Genomic DNA, 17,782 nt, shown 5'->3' with positions numbered 1-17,782 from the left:
ACTATTTTCGTAACTTCAAAAATATGAGTAAAATTGGGCTACAGCCAATAAAACTGAATGAATTTCTCAAATTAAATCAGAAGTAAACAAGCTTATAAAGTCATCTTCATAGAGAGTAGATGACAATTGGAGACTCTTCATTCTCAAAGTTTTTGAACATCATGAAAAATTATTCTTGGAAAATCACTAGTGGAATGCGATGACCAGGTCAAATGCTCACTACCAATCAAATAAAAAATTCAGGAACCAAAAATACAAATTCTACTTTGCCTTATTCTAAAACCTAATTCATTAGGTACGTTATAATTATCAAAGGCATTAAAATCAATACCAGCAGGGTTCGAATCATATACTCAGAAAAATGGTGACAAATAGTTTAATGATATATGCATTGTATAAAAGTTTTAATAAGTTTCTACCCAATTTATCACATAAAAGAAACCAACTAGGTTCATAAATAACATCAGACAAGTATATAAAATAATTCATAAGAAAGCAAGATTCCAAGCTCCTGGAATCGCTGCATTTGCAAAGGAGTTGCTCTGCAGAAAGCAAGAAAATTAACTCCCTCCATGGAAATTCTGATTCTGGCCTCTGCAAAAGAGGAACAGCTTGTCACATGGTGTAACTCAAGATTCTTATCATTTCCACCCAAAGAAAGTTTTGAATGTTACAATTTGCCATGATTGTCAAACTCGTGTTAAACAAAATGTAGAAGAACCGGATTTTATGACTCAAACATCATAAATGTTAGCAAATGTTCCTGCAGTTTTTATCCTAGTACTCAACATCATAAGTTTCTAATGCTTATAACACAAGCAAAACTACTACTATTAAAATTGAATCATTCACAGTCAGAAAAGAAGTATGCTGGGTGATTCATCAGGCAACTTGCATTCATCACCCAACACCAACTTTGCTTCATTTTCTTAATCAAACTCCCCATATTCGCCACCAAGTGCTAAATAAAACTCAACACTGTCAACAACTAATTTTGAAGGCTTAATAACAAATTTCAGCATAATCAAAGGTCAGATTCAAACAAAAATATCTGCCTAAAATATCAAAGAATACAAGAAAAAATGACAAAGAGAATTTCAGTTGCTTCAATCAATATATCTCAATAAGAGAAAAGTTGATGACTCACCGAAAAGTCAGACAGAGATATAATATATAGACATGATTGGAGGAGTTCGCTGAGAATTATTGACGAAAAATATCATCACTGATTTTGAGAATGCATGACCAAATCAACAGAAAAGAGAATTTTATTGGAAAAAAGACCTGGATGATGGTAGTCATTCTTGAGGACGTTTGCGCTTGAGCTTGAGCGTGGGATCATTGGTGGGTCCATCACTGCAGCCACTAGAACTAGAGTCCATTCCACTTCGATTGAGTCCTGCTCTGTCACTGCTTCTCTCAACTACATTACACCCCCTACTCTTAAGCTGTTTTCTATTTTGTGGATGGATTCCTTCAAGATCTTCTGCATATATAAGACATACGCCACACTTCTTCACCACATTGGATGCACTTGAGTTGAATCTGTGGGCTGCTTCAAAAGAAATCTCAATGTGATTCCACTCATTGGGGTCATTGAATTGAAACAACCTCAACTGGGAACACGGTTGATAACCCAGCCAGACATGTTCTGACCCAACAATGTTGCCTGTCCAATGGAAATCATGGCCGAAGTCTTTCAAGTCCCCATAATTAAAAACATCAGAATTCAAATGGCATATAATTCTCTCAGGAAGATGTTCAAGAACAGAGCAGAGAGCAAATCCCAAGAAGTCATCACTATACCAATTTGTAGGTAGCTGAATTTTTATAGAAGATCCCACATTCTGATGCCAGATCCACTCAGGAATCCCAGTGCCAGGAAAAACAATACTAAATGCAATATTTTCAAGCAATTTCTGCATCATAACAGGTGAAGTAGTCACAGAGGAATCAGAAGCAGTGGAAGACACATAAATATGTGGAAATATTTGTAATTCTGTCCTCTTATCATCACTGGATTGGTCCTCAACTGGTTTGGAGCAATTATAGAATAGGAACTGTAGCCCTTGCAATGTGCTTACACTTGATGAGCCTGGCAAAAGAGACGTGCAATTGTGTGCATCTATGTCTCGGACACTTGGTGGAAGCTCCGGAATTCCTGTGAGACTCTGGCACTGCGCCAATCGAAGGTCTTTTAGGTTTGTAAGTTCACTGATGCCAGCAGGTATGCTTAGAAAATTGTTCCGGCTTAGATCTAATTTCTTCAATGAGATTAAGGAGCAAATACCGTTGGGGATTGCTCCTTCTATTAGTTTGCAGTCACTTATGTCTAAATTTGATAAGGACCTGAAACTAGAAAAACTAGAAGGCAAGCGCAAACCAATCCCATTTGAACTGTTTCCATGCAATAACCAGAATGAAAAGAGCGAACCCAATGAGGTAGGTGCTAATATTTTACATCCAGGATAGATCAATACTTGCAGGTTTCTCAAAAGAACAATTGAGTCAGGAGGTTGTGCTATAGCAGTTCCATCTGCATGGAGCTGTGCTAGACGTTGCAGGCTCCCGAGGTTCCTCGGCAAATTGTTTAATTATGAACAACCAGAGACAATGAGTGTTTCAAGAGATGTCAAATTACACATGCCGTTTGAAAGACTCAGAAGGTTTTTGCATTTCCTCAGATTCAATAGAACGAGGCCTTTGAGACGTTCAATTGATGAGGGTAGCACTTCGATAGGTGTCCCATCTAAAAGAAGCTCTTTCAAATTGTCCATATTCTCCGTCACTTCTGGAAAACTTTCAAGTTGTGAACATCCAGAAAGAGAGAGATTTTCAAGGGATTTCAACTTACAAATACTTGTCGGAAGACTCTTAAGATTTTTGCACCATTTCAGATCCAATAAAACAAGTCCAGTGAGATGCCCAATTGAGGAGGGAAGTTCCTCAATAGCAGTTGAAGCTAAATAAAGCTCCAATAAATTTTCCATGTTACCTTGAATATTTGGAAACTTCTTGAGCCCTGAGCAGCCAGAGAAATTGAGAATTTCAAGCGCTTTCATGTCGATGATGCTTGGAAAACAAATAAGCTTTTTGCAATTTTTCAAATTCAATAAAATAAGCTTGTTCAGCTTTCCAATAGATGGGTGAACCTCAAGCAAACTTGAACAACCATCAAGAATTAGTTTCTCCAGATTGGGCGCACTCACTGTGATGTCTGGAATTTCAATGAGGTGTTGAGAGCAACTAACTCTTATAGTATTTAACTTTTCAAGAAGCTGTAACAGGAAAAAAAAAAAAAATTACTTTGATATATTTGCTTTCATGGACTTTAGAGTTTAACCAAAGAAGAAATATGAATAAATAATCAATCATCATACCAAGTCACCTTCCCAAAGTCGTTTTAAGCTGCTATAACACATGTCAAGTTCAACAAGGTCCTCTGCATAAAATCCTAATGGCAAAGATTCCAAAGGATAACCATGCCAATGGAGATATCTTAGCTCATGAGAAGGGAATTCAAAGTCTTTAGATAGCTTTACTTTATTATCCTCCCTCGTAGAAGCAGATTCTAGATCCCAATGGATTTTGAGTAGTCTAAGATTCTTCATCATTGCAAAAGCTTCAGTAGTAATATGTATCCGCGTCAATCTAGACAAGTTCAGAAGTATGCCTTCAATTGCCTTTGTTCCCTGGTAAACAAGAGTAGATGATGAGTAGAGCAAAATACATAGAAGTTAAATAAGACATGTAACTTAAACAAAAATGATATTGTTGAAGCTTAGGTATTTTGAATAACCTTAAACATGAAAGTATATTCATTTGCATTTTCTCTTACCATTTTTCTTGTCAATACACGATTTACAACCTCAGGATAGCACAATCTGCTCCATTTTCCAGGGTCTCTAGGACATTCTTGTCGAACAATTTCTCGTCCCATTTGTTGTAACAAATCATGCATCCATATCTTGTTGTCTAAAATAGTTACAAAGCACTTATCACCAAGGACTCCTATTCCACTCTCCGCATAGAAGTTGCAAGCATCTAGGATTCTAGTAACAAAATCTTTCTCCTCTCCATTAAAGAAGCAAGCAATATCTAAGAATATCTGTTGTTGTGTGTCATCTAATTCATCATAACTTCTCTTAAGCACACGTTGGATTTCTTGGTTAGGTTCCCTCTGCAGTTTTTGCAATTCACTTTCCCATTGACGTACTGTCTTGCCATATAGGAAACAACCCAAAATCTTAAGACCTAGCGGAAGACCATTAACATAATGTACAACAGAGTTTGAAAGTGTTTCATAGTCTTCTTTGGGATGGTTCTGTTTAAATGCATTCCAACAAAAGAGTTCAATAGCTTCCTTGTGATCTAATTTCTTAGCCTCATATAATGCATCCATTCCATGCAGCTCCAACAAATGCTTATCTCTAGTTGTTACAATAATTCTACTTCCTGGACCAAACCAACTATGGTCACCAGCTAAGGCTTCCAATTGGTTCAAATCGTCAACGTCATCAAGAACAAGAAGAACCTTTTTAAAGCATAGTCTGTCTTTTATCATATGGACCCCTTCATCAACATTCCTTATAAAGTTCTTCCTTCTTGGCAAGATATCATGAAGAAGTTGTTTTTGTAAATAAAGTAGACCTCGACTTTTAGAATCCTCTCTAACATTAGCAATAAAGCTAGCAATCATGAACTGGGCACCAATTCGGTTGTATAAAACTTTGGCCATGGTTGTCTTACCAATTCCTCCAAATCCATAGATCCCAACCATGCGAACATCATTTGATAATGGATCTATTATTTGTGGAAAAATTTCTTCCATTTCTTCCAAACGATAATCCATCCCGATGAGGTTCTTGTCAACCTGTAAGAGTTTCTGACTAAATTTCATCAAAATAACGCAAGTGATATCCTCAATAAAATCTGCCTCAGACTTGCTGCCAGAAAGCACATACATAGGTGAGCTAACAGAGCAACAAATGGTAGAAAACATGAAGTAAACTTGATTATGCTTGGTTTAGTACAAAACATGAATTATGGGCAATTAGAATTTGTTAAGGGGATAAGGATGAATTAATTAGATGTTTCAAGCACCATTAGAACACTATAAGAAGAAGAAAGAAAAAAACCTTCTAAATGTTGCCCTTTATTTCATCTTTGCTAACCTCTACCTATACTGGAAGATTACTCAACTCCCTTCTTAGATGATGTTGGCCTTTATTTTAAACTTTACACTCTTCCTTTCATAAGCTTTTTTTTCATTAGGTCTATCCTAAGTTAGCATTTGTATGTATCAGAAAACACTAAAAAATCAAGAATAGTTGTTTGCCCATACTAACATATTAACCTTATAAAAGAATGGAAAGAAATAGGAAATCAATTAAATTTTAGATGGGCTTTGATAGATCAATTTAATGACTTGATAACTTAATTTAAGTCATTAATAGATTAAGTATGTTTAGCAAAATAACTTAATATTATAATTTAAAGTAAAAAATAATTTTAAATATTAAGTCAAATTAGGTTCTTTATAATCTGCAATCCCTTTTACCTCATGTCCTCATGTTTAGTGAGAGTACTACACAATCATAACTCCACATTCACAACCCATCTTTTATAGTAAATATTTTTTAACCATTCTAGATATCTACAATATATGTTTAACAAATAAATTTATTATTTAAGATTAGTCAAAGTAAATAGGAGTTAAAATTAGTGAGAGTAAATATGAGTTAATTTGATGATTTAGAATAAATTTTAAATTAACTTTATCAAACAACCTTAATACTTAAAGTGAAAATTAAGTAATATATTTTAAGTTAACAACTTAAGAATAATTTAATACTAATTCCGTCTAATCTACTCTATCTATCGGAATTCTCCATATTATAAATTCACTTTATTTTTTAGGATAAGATGCATGTGCTGATTATAAATTCTAGTAGATTTCTGATTTATCATTATGTATAGAAAGATAAAAGGATACTTGCAAAAGATTATGCGGATCGAACAAGCTATATTTACCCATTCTGTATATGCCATCCAGAAAGATTGCCCACTTCCCTCAAAGCTGCTCTCAACTTCTGTGTATACTCCAGAGGAATTTTTCTTTCATGATTGGCCAACGCTTCTCCATAACTCTCCCCCTGATTTCGCACATCGGAAGGATTCACATGATAGAAAACTGGAAAAACTATTTTTCCCATTTGTCGCCTCGACTCCATGATCTCCTTCAACTCGTCCAAACACCACTTGGAATGAGCATAGTTTTTCGAGAGAATTACGAGAAAGCACCTTGACATCTCAATAGCTCTCAAAGTAGTTGGCAAAATCATTTCTCCCCTGATATAATCCACTCTAAAGGTTCGAAACCCTTTCTGATACAAAGCTGCATAGAGATGATCTGTGAAATTTTGTCTGGTATCTTGACCCCGAAAACTCAAGAAAACTTCATATTCCCATGGACCAATACAAGTAGAAGTAGAAGAAGAAGACGCCCTTCGAAGATCCATCCCAACAAGCTTCTTCTCAACCTGTAAGAGTTCCCGGTTTAAACTCTTCCAAATAGTGGAAGTAATCATCTCAATAACATGTGACTCGGGTCTGCAAGTGGCAAAGCATGACACATGGGGTGAGTCAATGGTTGCAAACACCAGCAAAACATGAATTAAGTGCCCTGGATCATATATGCTTTTAGCTTTACTTAGAAAACACGATTTATCATGCAAAGAAAAGAAGTTATAGTTACCCATTCCTTAAACACCATCCGCTAATCTTCGCCACATTCCACAACGCTTCCCTCCACCTCTTTATCTTCGACATTCCTTCCTCGTCTGCCGTTCTTTCATGATCGGCTAATGCTTCTCCATAACTCCCCATCTGTTTTCGCACATTGGAGGGGTCCACCTGGTAGAAAATCGGAAACACTAATTGTCCCATACACTGCTTCCACTCCATGATCTTTACCAGTTCATCCAAACACCACCTAGAACGGGCATAGTTTTTGGACAGAATTACGACACAAATCCTTGACTCTTCAATAGCTTTTAAAAGTTCTGCTGCAATCTCTTCTCCTCTTCGTAGCTCCTCATCATCTCTAAAGGTACGAATCCCTTTCTGATCCAAAGCTCTGTAGAGATGATCTGTAAAATTATGGCGAGTATCTTCACCCATAAAGCTCAAGAAAACATCGTAATTCCATACACGAGTAGAAATAGAAGAAGAAGAAGAAGAAGCTCTTTGACTTTGAGGGTCTGCAAAAGCCATCCACTCTTTACTGTGAGAACTCACTCAACTTAACTTAAATGGCAGGCAATTTCTTCATAAAAGGCGGAAAGAAATGGCAGGAAAACACTGGTAGGTAGAAAGACAGCGATGAACTCTGCCTTGGAAGGTCGGGATGCTGTGTGCTAAAATTGTTGTGAAGGTCTCCACTGTATCCCGAATCTTTTCTATTGTTTACAAATTATTGTCCATGTATATATCAAATATAAAAATGGATTACAATATTTTTAATTATTATTTTATTTTAAATGCAAGAAAGAAGTTTGATTCCAGCTACCATCCATCCACATACGATGCCTAAAAAAAAAATTGATTGGGTTTAGCTTGACACATGGGTCTGAACAAACCGGCTTTAGCATTCAGGTTCTCATGCCATATATCCATCATCGTCTCCGAGGAAGAAAGAAAGCCATGAAATCTAGTTTAAATGAAATTAACCTTAAAGTAAGTGTTTAGTTTAGATGTTTGCTAAAAAATTAATTTAAAACTTCATCCGGTGATATGAAATTTAAATTTTAGAGTTTATTTACAAATTATAATTTAAAACCAATTTATTTTTAAATAATTCAGTTCTCTTGGGTTTTGTTTTATAAATTCAATTTATATGACATTAATTTAATTTATATTATTATTGATTCAATCATGGCAGGTGGGGATGGAGGACGAAATTTCCTTCCATTGACCTAAGAAAGATTCAAGTCTTTTCCTCCCAATATTTAAAGACTCATTGGGATATGTAGATGACAATGAGAAGGGAATTAATTGACTCATTTTCTAAAAGGAGACACCACAAAAGCCCAAAGTTTAAAATAAAGTAGCCTTTATGCTGCCCAAACAATTCACTACGTATGACTAGCTCTTTCAACTACTACCACTATATGTTTTTATCATAAATTAATTTGTGGTTGAAAAAGTATTTTATGGTGAAATAATTTTTTTATTAAAAATTATTATGGTTAAAAAAATATTTTGGGGTAAAAAAGTCTTTTTCATTAAAAATTATTTGTGGGGATGCTTGATATAAGTTGGTGAGTAATTATTCTTAGGGTTTTGCTTTGAAAAAACTTGTGTATAAAATGATTATCTAGGAATTATATTAAGTGATTATCTATATTTGTCACTTTTAAACTTTAATAAAAATTTAGTAAAAGAATAGTTATAATTTATTTAATGTTACTAAAGTTATAACTCTAAGACTGTAAAAAAATATTTTTGAAATACATTTGTGAAAGTGTTCATTGGTAAATTAGAATATAGAATCTACTCTTAATTTAAAATAGTATTATTAATTTCTTTGATTGTAATTATATTGTTAGTTTTTAATTTATAGTTGAACTTGTATATGCAAAGGATTGGGTTAAACATTGATAGTATTTTTTTAATTCATAAATTATTACAATGTTAAAATAAATTTAAAAATAAATAAATAATGTAAATTTTGAGGAGGGTACGAAAAATGTGATGAAAGTACAAAGAATATAAAAATAGTATAGGAAATGTGAAGAAAGTACGAAGAATTTAAGGAACGTACAATGAATGTAACGAGTGTAAGAAGAATATGAAGAATATACAAAAAAAATGTGAGAAAAGAACGAAAAATGTGAGGAATGGATAAAAAATGTGAGGAATTGATAAAATAATGTGAAGATAGTATGAAGAATGTGAGGAATGTATAAAAAAAATGTAAGAATGGTATAAAAAAATGTGAAAATGGTAGGAAAGAATATGAAGTGAGTACGAAAAATGGGAGAAATATACAAAAAATGTGAGGAGTGTAAAGATAATATGAGAAGGTATAGAGAATGTGAAAATGACACAAAAATGTGAGAAGAGTACTAAAAATATATGGTATGAAAAAACAAAGAGATATATGTTCTTTTCTTAAATGCGATGTTGGAGTTATATTTTTTTTTAATTAAAATGTTTAAAAATCTTATATTTGTTCTTATCTTTTTAAAAAATATTTTAATAAGAAAAATGATATGGTTCAAAGCAAGCTTGAAAATGACATGTACAAATTTCAAGTCTCCGAATCAACTAATTCTCATTCAAATTGTCATTCTCATGAGCCTTTTAATCATCCTAATGTAGCAACTAATAATGCTATTATAGTACCTATGCTACCAACTCTCCTAAAAGCAATTGTTGTTAGGAAAGGTGTACCCTAACCTTATAGTGCATTCACCCAAGCGCCACACAAGGGGAATTGATGGATGCAGCCAACCCTCCGAACTACTAACAATCCCCCTCCCACCCCCAGCGACACCCCTGGGGTTCAAACCCATGACCTCGGCTCTGATACCACTTATAGGACCTCAGACGCTACCAACTCTCCTAAAAGCAATTGCTGTTAGGAAAGACGCATACCCTAGCCTTATAGTGCATTCACCCAAGCGCCCACGGCGAACACAAGAGGAGTTGATGGACGCGACCAACCCTTCACTCTGCCAACAACTATCTCTAAGATTTTTTATATTTGACATTCTTGTTTAGGTCACCCTTCTATTGAGATTGTAAAGAAGGTGTTCTCACTCTCTATTTTCTTAGTTGTATCGTTTGCGTACAAAGGGTCAAGCTTTGTGATTACTACTCAAAAAGTGCTATTTCATAGCTTGTAATTAACTCTTTTAAACACTTTTGAGTAGTAGTTATCACCTTTTAACCCAATTAACATATTAAGGACCCTTGCAATCAATTCTAATCAAATTGTGTTAAGTTTTGGTGTTTTGATAGCTTTTTGATCACCAAAGCAATCCGAGATTGAGAAGAGTTCTTTGGAATCCATGGCAAAAGATGTCCGGACAGGGCGTCCGGACACACCATCGGAGGGCGGCGGAACGTGGGTTGTGGCAGGCTATTGGAATGACGTAGCAAGGCTTGTGCGCTTTAGCAATGATCCTGACAACATATCCGGAATTCTGCTCCGTCGATATTACACCCGGATGTCTCACATCCGGAATTCTGCTCCACCGACATTCCACCCGGATGTATCACATCCGGAATTCTTCTCCGCCGACATTCCATCCGGATGTCTCACATCCGGAATTCTGACGCCGGATGGGAAAGGAGGGCGTTTCAACTTCCCCGGTCAGACATATCCGGATCTTTTGATAGCGCTTACCTGGAGAGTTTCGCAGCCATTTTGCATAGTGCCGCGGTGTTCTCCTGAAGCTTCCAAATATTTGCAACCGACATTTTGAGATATTTTGCTTTAGATATTTGATGTCTAAATCCCCAAACTCTTCTTATAACCCACCAATTATAGGATTCCTTAGTTCTTAAGTTTGGAAAAAGGGTGAATAACCCCTTATATATAGTTTGTAATCTTCTTTAGAAAATATCCATCTCTCGGGAGCTTGTTCTCAGAGACGGATCCTTTGTACAGTTTTGCAAGGAAGTAAAATACAGAGCCTTTGCTCTGCCTTACCTTCTCGTTTTAATTGTTTTGTATATTATTTACTTTTTATTTCTAGCCAATCAAACTCTGAGGATTTTTCCTCAGAGGATGAGAGGCTAGGCTCTTCGTCTCTTGGAGTGAAGAAAGCCGGGTAAGTTTCCATATGCATAAATTGGAAGTTTTGTTGTTTTAGTTTTTAATGAAGAAAAAGTGTGACCCGTTAATGGTTTTTATCTTTTTAGTTAACTTAAAACGCCTTTAAATCACCTGGGCCAACACTTGATAAGGCAAGTGATCTCCATCCATTGAGATGCACTAGTTTATCTCTTGCGAGCCTTTGGGAAGTGGTTTAAAGGTAGGATTTTCTAGAATAGCCAACACTTGGTAAGCTTTTGGACTCCAAGGAGACATCCATTAGTTATCTCTTGCGAGCTTTTGACGGGTAATCCAAGGTTAAAGATCACCTTGAATGGTAAATGCTAGGTGAGAGGCATGAGCCATTGCAAGGTGCATCAGTGAGAGGGATTTAATGTTTGAACCCATTAAAAGGAAGCATCTGTACCACACCGGTTAGAGAATTAACTATATGTTAATTCTCTAAAGCGAGGAAAAGAAACAAGTGACCGGAACTCCCTTTTTGTACAAGGAATCTAAGCCCAGTGATCTAAACTCCAAGAAACACTTTTCTTTGTAATTAAAATCAGTTACTATTATTTTTGGTTAGCTTAAAACCAATCCTTTTTCAAACATCTTTATGTTTTCTTTTAAAGCTAACCTTGAAATGAAAAGGCACCAATTCATCTTTGAATTAATATCAATTGTGAAATGAAAACCCATCCTAGTGAACGATCCTAGAGCCACTATGCTATAGTAGCTTTGTCTTTGCTACCCTAGTTCATGGTGTAATAGGTTATAAATTTTGTTGATTACTCCCTGAGAACTACAATCAAGGGATACCAGCTGGACACGAATCAGCTAAGACACCAATTGGGAACGAATCACTTTGTCAATCAATATTTGTTCACTTCAAAAATCTTGTAGAAAACCACTTTAACATTAAGATAAAATTATACCCAATTGATGGTAGGGATGAGTTTAAACCTTCTCATTCTTAGTTAATCATGACATTAAACATTGATTGTCTTGTCCCAAAACTCCATAGTAGAAGGCTCAGGTAGTATGTAAGAATCATTATGTTGTAGGTTAGCCTTGTTTGCTCAAGCATTTATGCCTTTCAAATTTTGGGTGTATGCATTTCATGTTGCTATTTTTCTCATAAGAAAAATGGCTTCTTATATGTTAAACTTTCAATCTCCCTATCAGGTTCTTTTTAGATCAATTCTTGATTATTCTTCCTTTAAATCCTTTGGGTGTCTTTGTAATCGCTTTATTCATCTTTTTAATAAATAGAAACTACAATATTGGTCTACTAAATGTCTTTTTGTCAGTTATCACACTCCTCACAAAATGTATCTTTGTCTTTATTAAACCTTTGATAAAGTTTACATCACTCATCATGTTGTTTTTGATGAATCTTGTTTTCTTGTGGTTGTAGGCACTCTCCCTAGTGTTTCTACTAACTCATCTCCTTTCCTTATTTTTCCACTTGCTTTTATTCATGTCTTTTTCTTCTCCTTCTCATGGTTCCTTCAATACTTTACATTCTACTCATCATTCTTCTTTTGTTTCCCCTATGTCATCCCCTATTCAACTTGTGGTTTTGGACTCTAAGATGCATCCATTACCTCCAACTATTAATACTCATCCTACGCTCACTCATGTCAAAGCTGGTGTTTTTAAACCTAAGACCTAACAAGCTAATGCTTCCATTGAGTTATCTAATTTTTAGCAATTTATCAAGGATCTTCATTGGTAAAAAGCTATGGAAACTAATTATGATGCCTTAATGGAGAATGATACCCATACACTAGTTTTTCTACATTCAAAAGCTAATATTGTTGGTTGCAAGTAGGTTTATAAGTTCAAGTACAATCCTAATGGCAACATTGAACATTTTAAGTCATGCTTGATTGCCAAGGGATTTCATCAAACACCTGCCATTGACTGGTTTTAGTCCAGTGGTCAAAGTGGCTACTATTTGAATTTTTCTCATGATTACTCTCTCATTTGGTTGGATGATTTGCCAATTAGATGTGCATAATGCCTTTTTATATGGTGATTTACATGAGCAAGTATTTATATCCTAGCCATAAGGATTTTTTCATCCCAGTATCTTGACTATGTTTGCAAGCTTAACAAAGCTCTCTATGACCTCAAATAGGCTCCTCATGCCTGGTTCACCAAATTAAGATTGGCCTTAAGCAGCTTGGGTTTTAGATGTGTAAGGGATGATAATTTAATGTTTGTTTATTATTTAGCCTCATATCTTATCATTATCTTGGTCTATGTTAATGGTATATTAGTTATTGGTAGTAGCTCTACTCAAGACCCTCAATTGATTGTTTTCTTTATTGCTTCCTTTCTTTATATGATCTTGGTGTTATCAATTATTTTTTTGGTGTTGAGGTCACTCATACATTTGGAGCCCTTCTTCTTACTCAACATAAGTACATTAAGGACTTGCTTAATTGCACAAAGATTCTCACTTGTAAACCAACTGCTACTCCTAGTTGTGTTAGTCCAACCTTGCCTCAATTTGATACTTGATAAGTCCATTTAGAGCAACTTATTATCTATGATTTAACTTGATATTTCATTAGTTTAAGAGTAATTTTATCTCAACAATCATTATTTTTATTGTTTTAGGTCTCAAATAGCCAAGAGTATGAAAAGTGAGCAATATGAGGCAAAATTGGAAGAAAAAATGAAGTTTGACGGCCTCTTACGTGACAATTTGCGTAACTCACCCGAGAAGAAAGCGCCATTGCGGGAAGGACTTAAGCGCCACGGCGTACGCATGTGGAAAATCATAGTTGGGGACTCGAGACAAAACCGTCGCAATTGGAGAAGCTTGTCCGTAGCGGCGCCCAAAGGAATTTCAGAAATCCTAAGAACCCGAGACTAAAGCGCCACGGCGGGAGACACTGAGCGCCACGACCTGATATTTAAAATTTGAAAATTATTCGTCCTTATCTCATTCTGTTCAGATCAGAATTAGGTGGGACATCAGTTTACGATATTGGGGCTATAAATAGACGAAAGTAGGGTTTATTTGGGGATTTTGGAGACTTGGAAGAATGAGGATCTTGAAGACCTAGGAGAAGAGAGAGCTTGGAGAACAAGAAGGAAATTTGTAGATTTTCTTCTATTTGTCTGGTTTATTCTTCCATTTTCTTTATGATTGTAATTCAAGATGTTTGTTCTTCATCTTAAGATGAACTAATTTCCTTTGTCTAGGGCTGAGATGTAGCTCAATCACGATTTTTGTTTTTGATTGGTTTAAATTAATTCTCTGTTTTGCATCAATTTATTTGTGTATCTATTCTGCGCTTAATGCTCTCAATTCTTAAGGGCCCAAGTTTTGATTGATTTTATGATTTAGGTTGATAACGAGAGTTAGAATCTAAATTAAATCCATAGAATAGATTACGTTAGAATGAATGAATAGTAGAGATACATTACCATGTTTTAAGAGATTAATAGTTAAATCTATAATAATTCCATAGATCGTAATTACTCCTTTAGACTTAAATTCACATAAAGATATGTTAGGTTAGTAATTTAAGGAGCAATCTGATACATTTTGAGAGAAAATATTGGTTGGCTTAGGGAAATAAATCTCCAAATAAAGCATAACAGGAATTAGGTCAAGCAATCAATTGCATGAAAAGTGTTTGTAGTGAAATCAAAAGCCCTAGATCGTTTAAATCATAAGAGTTTGAATTTATTTTCTTTAATTGTTTAAGTTGTTTTCTTTTACAACTTTAAATATTTGGTTGATCAAATAGTAATAGAAATAATAAATTTTAGTAATTAGTAGCATAGTCCTTGTGGGTTCGATATCCGTACTTAGGTACAATTATATCACTTGAACAATTCGTTTACTTACGAACCAACACATCAAGTTTTTGGCGCCGTTGTCGGGGACTATTTGTTACTAATATTAATTCCAGTTATTTATGTGCTAATTTGATTTATTTTCTTTTTATTCTCACTCAATTGTTTTTCTTTTTTTAGGTTTTCTTAATGTGTGAGACGTACAAGGAGTCTGAACTTAGTACCAATCGACCTTGATATCAACAAAACACTACGAAAACTAAATCGAAAACGCAAGCAACAAGTAATTCAAGAGGTTCCTGCAATGGGGGATGAGAATCATGTTGATAATGGAGTCCCAAACAGGGTACTCAAGGATTATTATGTTCCTAATGTGGGTGTCTCAAGCATTCGAAGGCCACCCATCCAAGCTAACAATTTTGAGATCAAACCGGTAATTATTCAAATGATTCAATCTTCGATTCAATTTGGAGGATTGGCCAATGATGATCCTAATCTACATATTGCAAATTTCTTAGAAATTTGTGATACCTTCAAGCATAATGGTGTGACCGATGATGCAATAAGACTTCGATTGTTTCCATTCTCTCTAAATAACAAGGCTAAGGCATGGTTAATTTCATTACCTCCGGGGACAATCACTACATGGGATGGACTAGTTAACGCTTTTCTTACTAAATCCTTCCCACCAGAAAAATCTGCAAAAATGAGGAATGATATAACTAACTTTTTACAGCAAAATCAAGAGTCTCTTTATGAAGCTTGGGAAAGGTTCAAAGATCTTTTAAGAAAGTGCCCACACCATGGCTTACCAATGTGGATGCAAGTGCAAACGTTCTACAATAGTTTGCACCCTAATACTCAAACCATGGTGGATGCAGCAAGCGGAGGAGCTTTTATTAATAAGACATCGGATGAGGGATATCAACTTATAGAAGTGATGGCTAGCAACAATTTCTTGAAGTCTACGGATAGAAATGCACAAAAGAGGACAGTCGGGGTTCATGATATCGATGCTTTTAATAATTTGGCTGCTCAAGTTGCAATTTTAAATAATAATTTTAAGAAACTGAATGTTGCTACTGTTTCTAATCTAGTTTGTGAAAATTGTGCAGGTAATCATCATAACTTAGAGTGTCAAGTTGGAGGCCCATATGAAGCAAATCCATCCAAACAAGTGAACTATGTGACCAATAATCAACGTCAATACAATCCCAACTCCAATTATTTCAACCAAGGGTGGAGGAATCATCCGAACTTCTCATGGAGTAACAACACTCATGTGCAAAAACCACCTTCCGGTTTCCAATCTCAAGATAATAAGCCAAACTTGGAAGAAGTTTTCACCCAATTTATACAAAAGACTAACGATTTTATTGATGATACTAAAGCAAATTTCAGGAACCAAGGTGCAAGTATTCGCAACCTTGAGCATCAAGTGAGGGAGATTTCTAAGTTATTGACGGAGATAACACAAAGAGCACTTCCTAGTATCACAAAGACGAATCCTAAGGAGCATGTAAAGGTCATAACTCTTAGAAGTGGGAAGTAGTTAGAACAATCAAAGGAAGCCGAGTAGCAAGCAAATAAGGAGAATACTTCAGTTCCCAAGGAACAAGATGCTTCCACTTCTATATAGCCATCTATTCCAAAACCATCATCTAATGCCATTCTTTTTCCTCAAAGGCTGAAAAAACAAAATTTAGATAAGCAATTTTCTAAATTTATTGCTATTTTTAAGATCTTACATATCAATCTTCCTTTTGTAGATATGCTGGAGCAAATGCCGAAATATGCTAAATTCTTAAAGGAGGTGTTATCAAATAAGAGGAAATTGATGGACAATGAGAATGTGATGCTCACTGAAGAGTGCAACACCATTCTTCAAAGGAAGCTTCCTCCTAAGCTAAAAGATCCAGGGAGTTTCACTATACCTTGCACTATTGGTGATTTTTATTTTGATAAAGTTTTATGTGATCTAGGTGCAAGTGTTAATTCGATGCCTCTTTCTATTTTCAAGAAACTTGGACTAAGGGAAGTAAACCCTACTACGGTATGTTTGCAGCTTGCGGATAGATCTATCAAACATCCAAGAGGCATTATTGAGGATGTTTTGTTAAAAGTGGATAAGTTTATATTTTTGGCTGATTTTATTGTATTAGATATGGAAGAAGACCGGGATGTTCCACTTATATTAGGAAGACCTTTTCTTGCTACAGATAGAACTCTTATAGATTTTCATCAAGGTAAGTTGATTTTAAGGGTTCAAGATGAAAAAGTTACGTTTAATGTTTTTGAGGCTATGAAATTTCCATCTGATATTGATGCATGCTTTGCAATCAGTGTTTTTGATAGGGTGGTAGCTAAAACATTTCATGAAACTTTTCCCACTTCACCTTTAGAAAATTGTATAATGAATGGTAGAAATTTAGGAACTCTTTGTGATGATGATGATGATATAATTGAATGTGTTAATAATCTTGATGCATTGCTAACTTATGAGTTTCCAAGAAAGTTAAAATTTGAGGAATTAGAGGCCATTCATGTTAACAATCATACATTAAAGAAGAAGCTTCCTAAACTTGAACTTAAATTGTTGCCATCTCACCTCAGGTATGCTTTCTTAAAAGATTCTAGTTAATATCCTTTTATTATTAACTCTTCTTTGAATGATTTGGAGGAATAAAAACTATTAAGAGTTTTGAGGGAGCATAAGAAAGCTATTGGATGGACTATTGATGACATTAATGGAATAAGCCCATCGATTTGTATGCATAAGATCCTATTTGAAGAAAGCTACAAGCCAACAGTTCAACCACAACGAAAATTAAATCCATCTATGCAAGAAATGGTTAAGAAAGAGGTTGTGAAGCTTTTGGATGCAGGTATAATTTACCCAATCTCGGATAGTACATGGGTAAGTCCAATTCAAGTAGTTCCTAAGAAGGGAGGTATAACTGTAGTGAAGAATGATAATAACGAACTTATCCCCACAAGAATGATAACCGGAAGCTTAATGATGCCACAAGAAATGATCACTTTCCTTTACCCTTCATTAACCAAATGGTGGAGAGACTTTCCGGTCATGATTATTATTGTTTTCTAGATGGATATTCAGGATACAATCAAATCCCC

General features: G+C 35.1%; 1 protein-coding gene and 1 non-coding gene across 2 annotated transcripts; both read right to left on the bottom strand.

Annotated features, from left to right (window-relative positions):
* Positions 1 to 1,298: 1,298 nt before the first annotated feature.
* Positions 1,299 to 7,275, bottom strand: LOC100249950 (disease resistance protein RUN1-like). The gene is made up of 6 exons (XM_059734593.1): positions 6,758 to 7,275; positions 6,034 to 6,612; positions 3,839 to 4,946; positions 3,543 to 3,692; positions 2,890 to 3,278; positions 1,299 to 2,397 (listed from the first exon to the last, which is right to left on the bottom strand). Exons 1-6 carry the CDS (start codon positions 7,273 to 7,275, stop codon positions 1,299 to 1,301), a joined length of 3,843 nt encoding a protein of 1,280 aa, XP_059590576.1.
* An 8,075-nt stretch (positions 7,276 to 15,350) lies between these two features.
* LOC132253286 (small nucleolar RNA R71) lies at positions 15,351 to 15,457 on the bottom strand. The gene has a single exon (XR_009465161.1). It is a non-coding gene; the product is annotated as a small nucleolar RNA R71 (small nucleolar RNA).
* Between the last annotated feature and the right edge of the window lie 2,325 nt (positions 15,458 to 17,782).

The sequence above is a fragment of the Vitis vinifera genome, chromosome 18 (genome assembly GCF_030704535.1).
Source record: "Vitis vinifera cultivar Pinot Noir 40024 chromosome 18, ASM3070453v1".
In the NCBI taxonomy this organism is placed as follows: domain Eukaryota; kingdom Viridiplantae; phylum Streptophyta; class Magnoliopsida; order Vitales; family Vitaceae; genus Vitis; species Vitis vinifera.
The sequence above is the reverse complement of the archived record's forward strand: the minus strand, read 5'-3'. Positions and strand labels throughout refer to the sequence as shown.

Excerpts from the sequence above, each read along its gene's own strand:
- LOC100249950 (XM_059734593.1), bottom strand. The coding sequence starts at position 7,275 with ATGGCTTTTGCAGACCCTCAAAGTCAAAGAGCTTCTTCTTCTTCTTCT. Across the intron at positions 3,693-3,838 it reads GTGTATTGACAAGAAAAATG|GGAACAAAGGCAATTGAAGG; the intron begins GTAAGAGAAAAT and ends CTTGTTTACCAG. Across the intron at positions 2,398-2,889 it reads GTTTTATTGGATCTGAAATG|TTCAAATGGGATTGGTTTGC; the intron begins GTGCAAAAATCT and ends GCATGGAAACAG.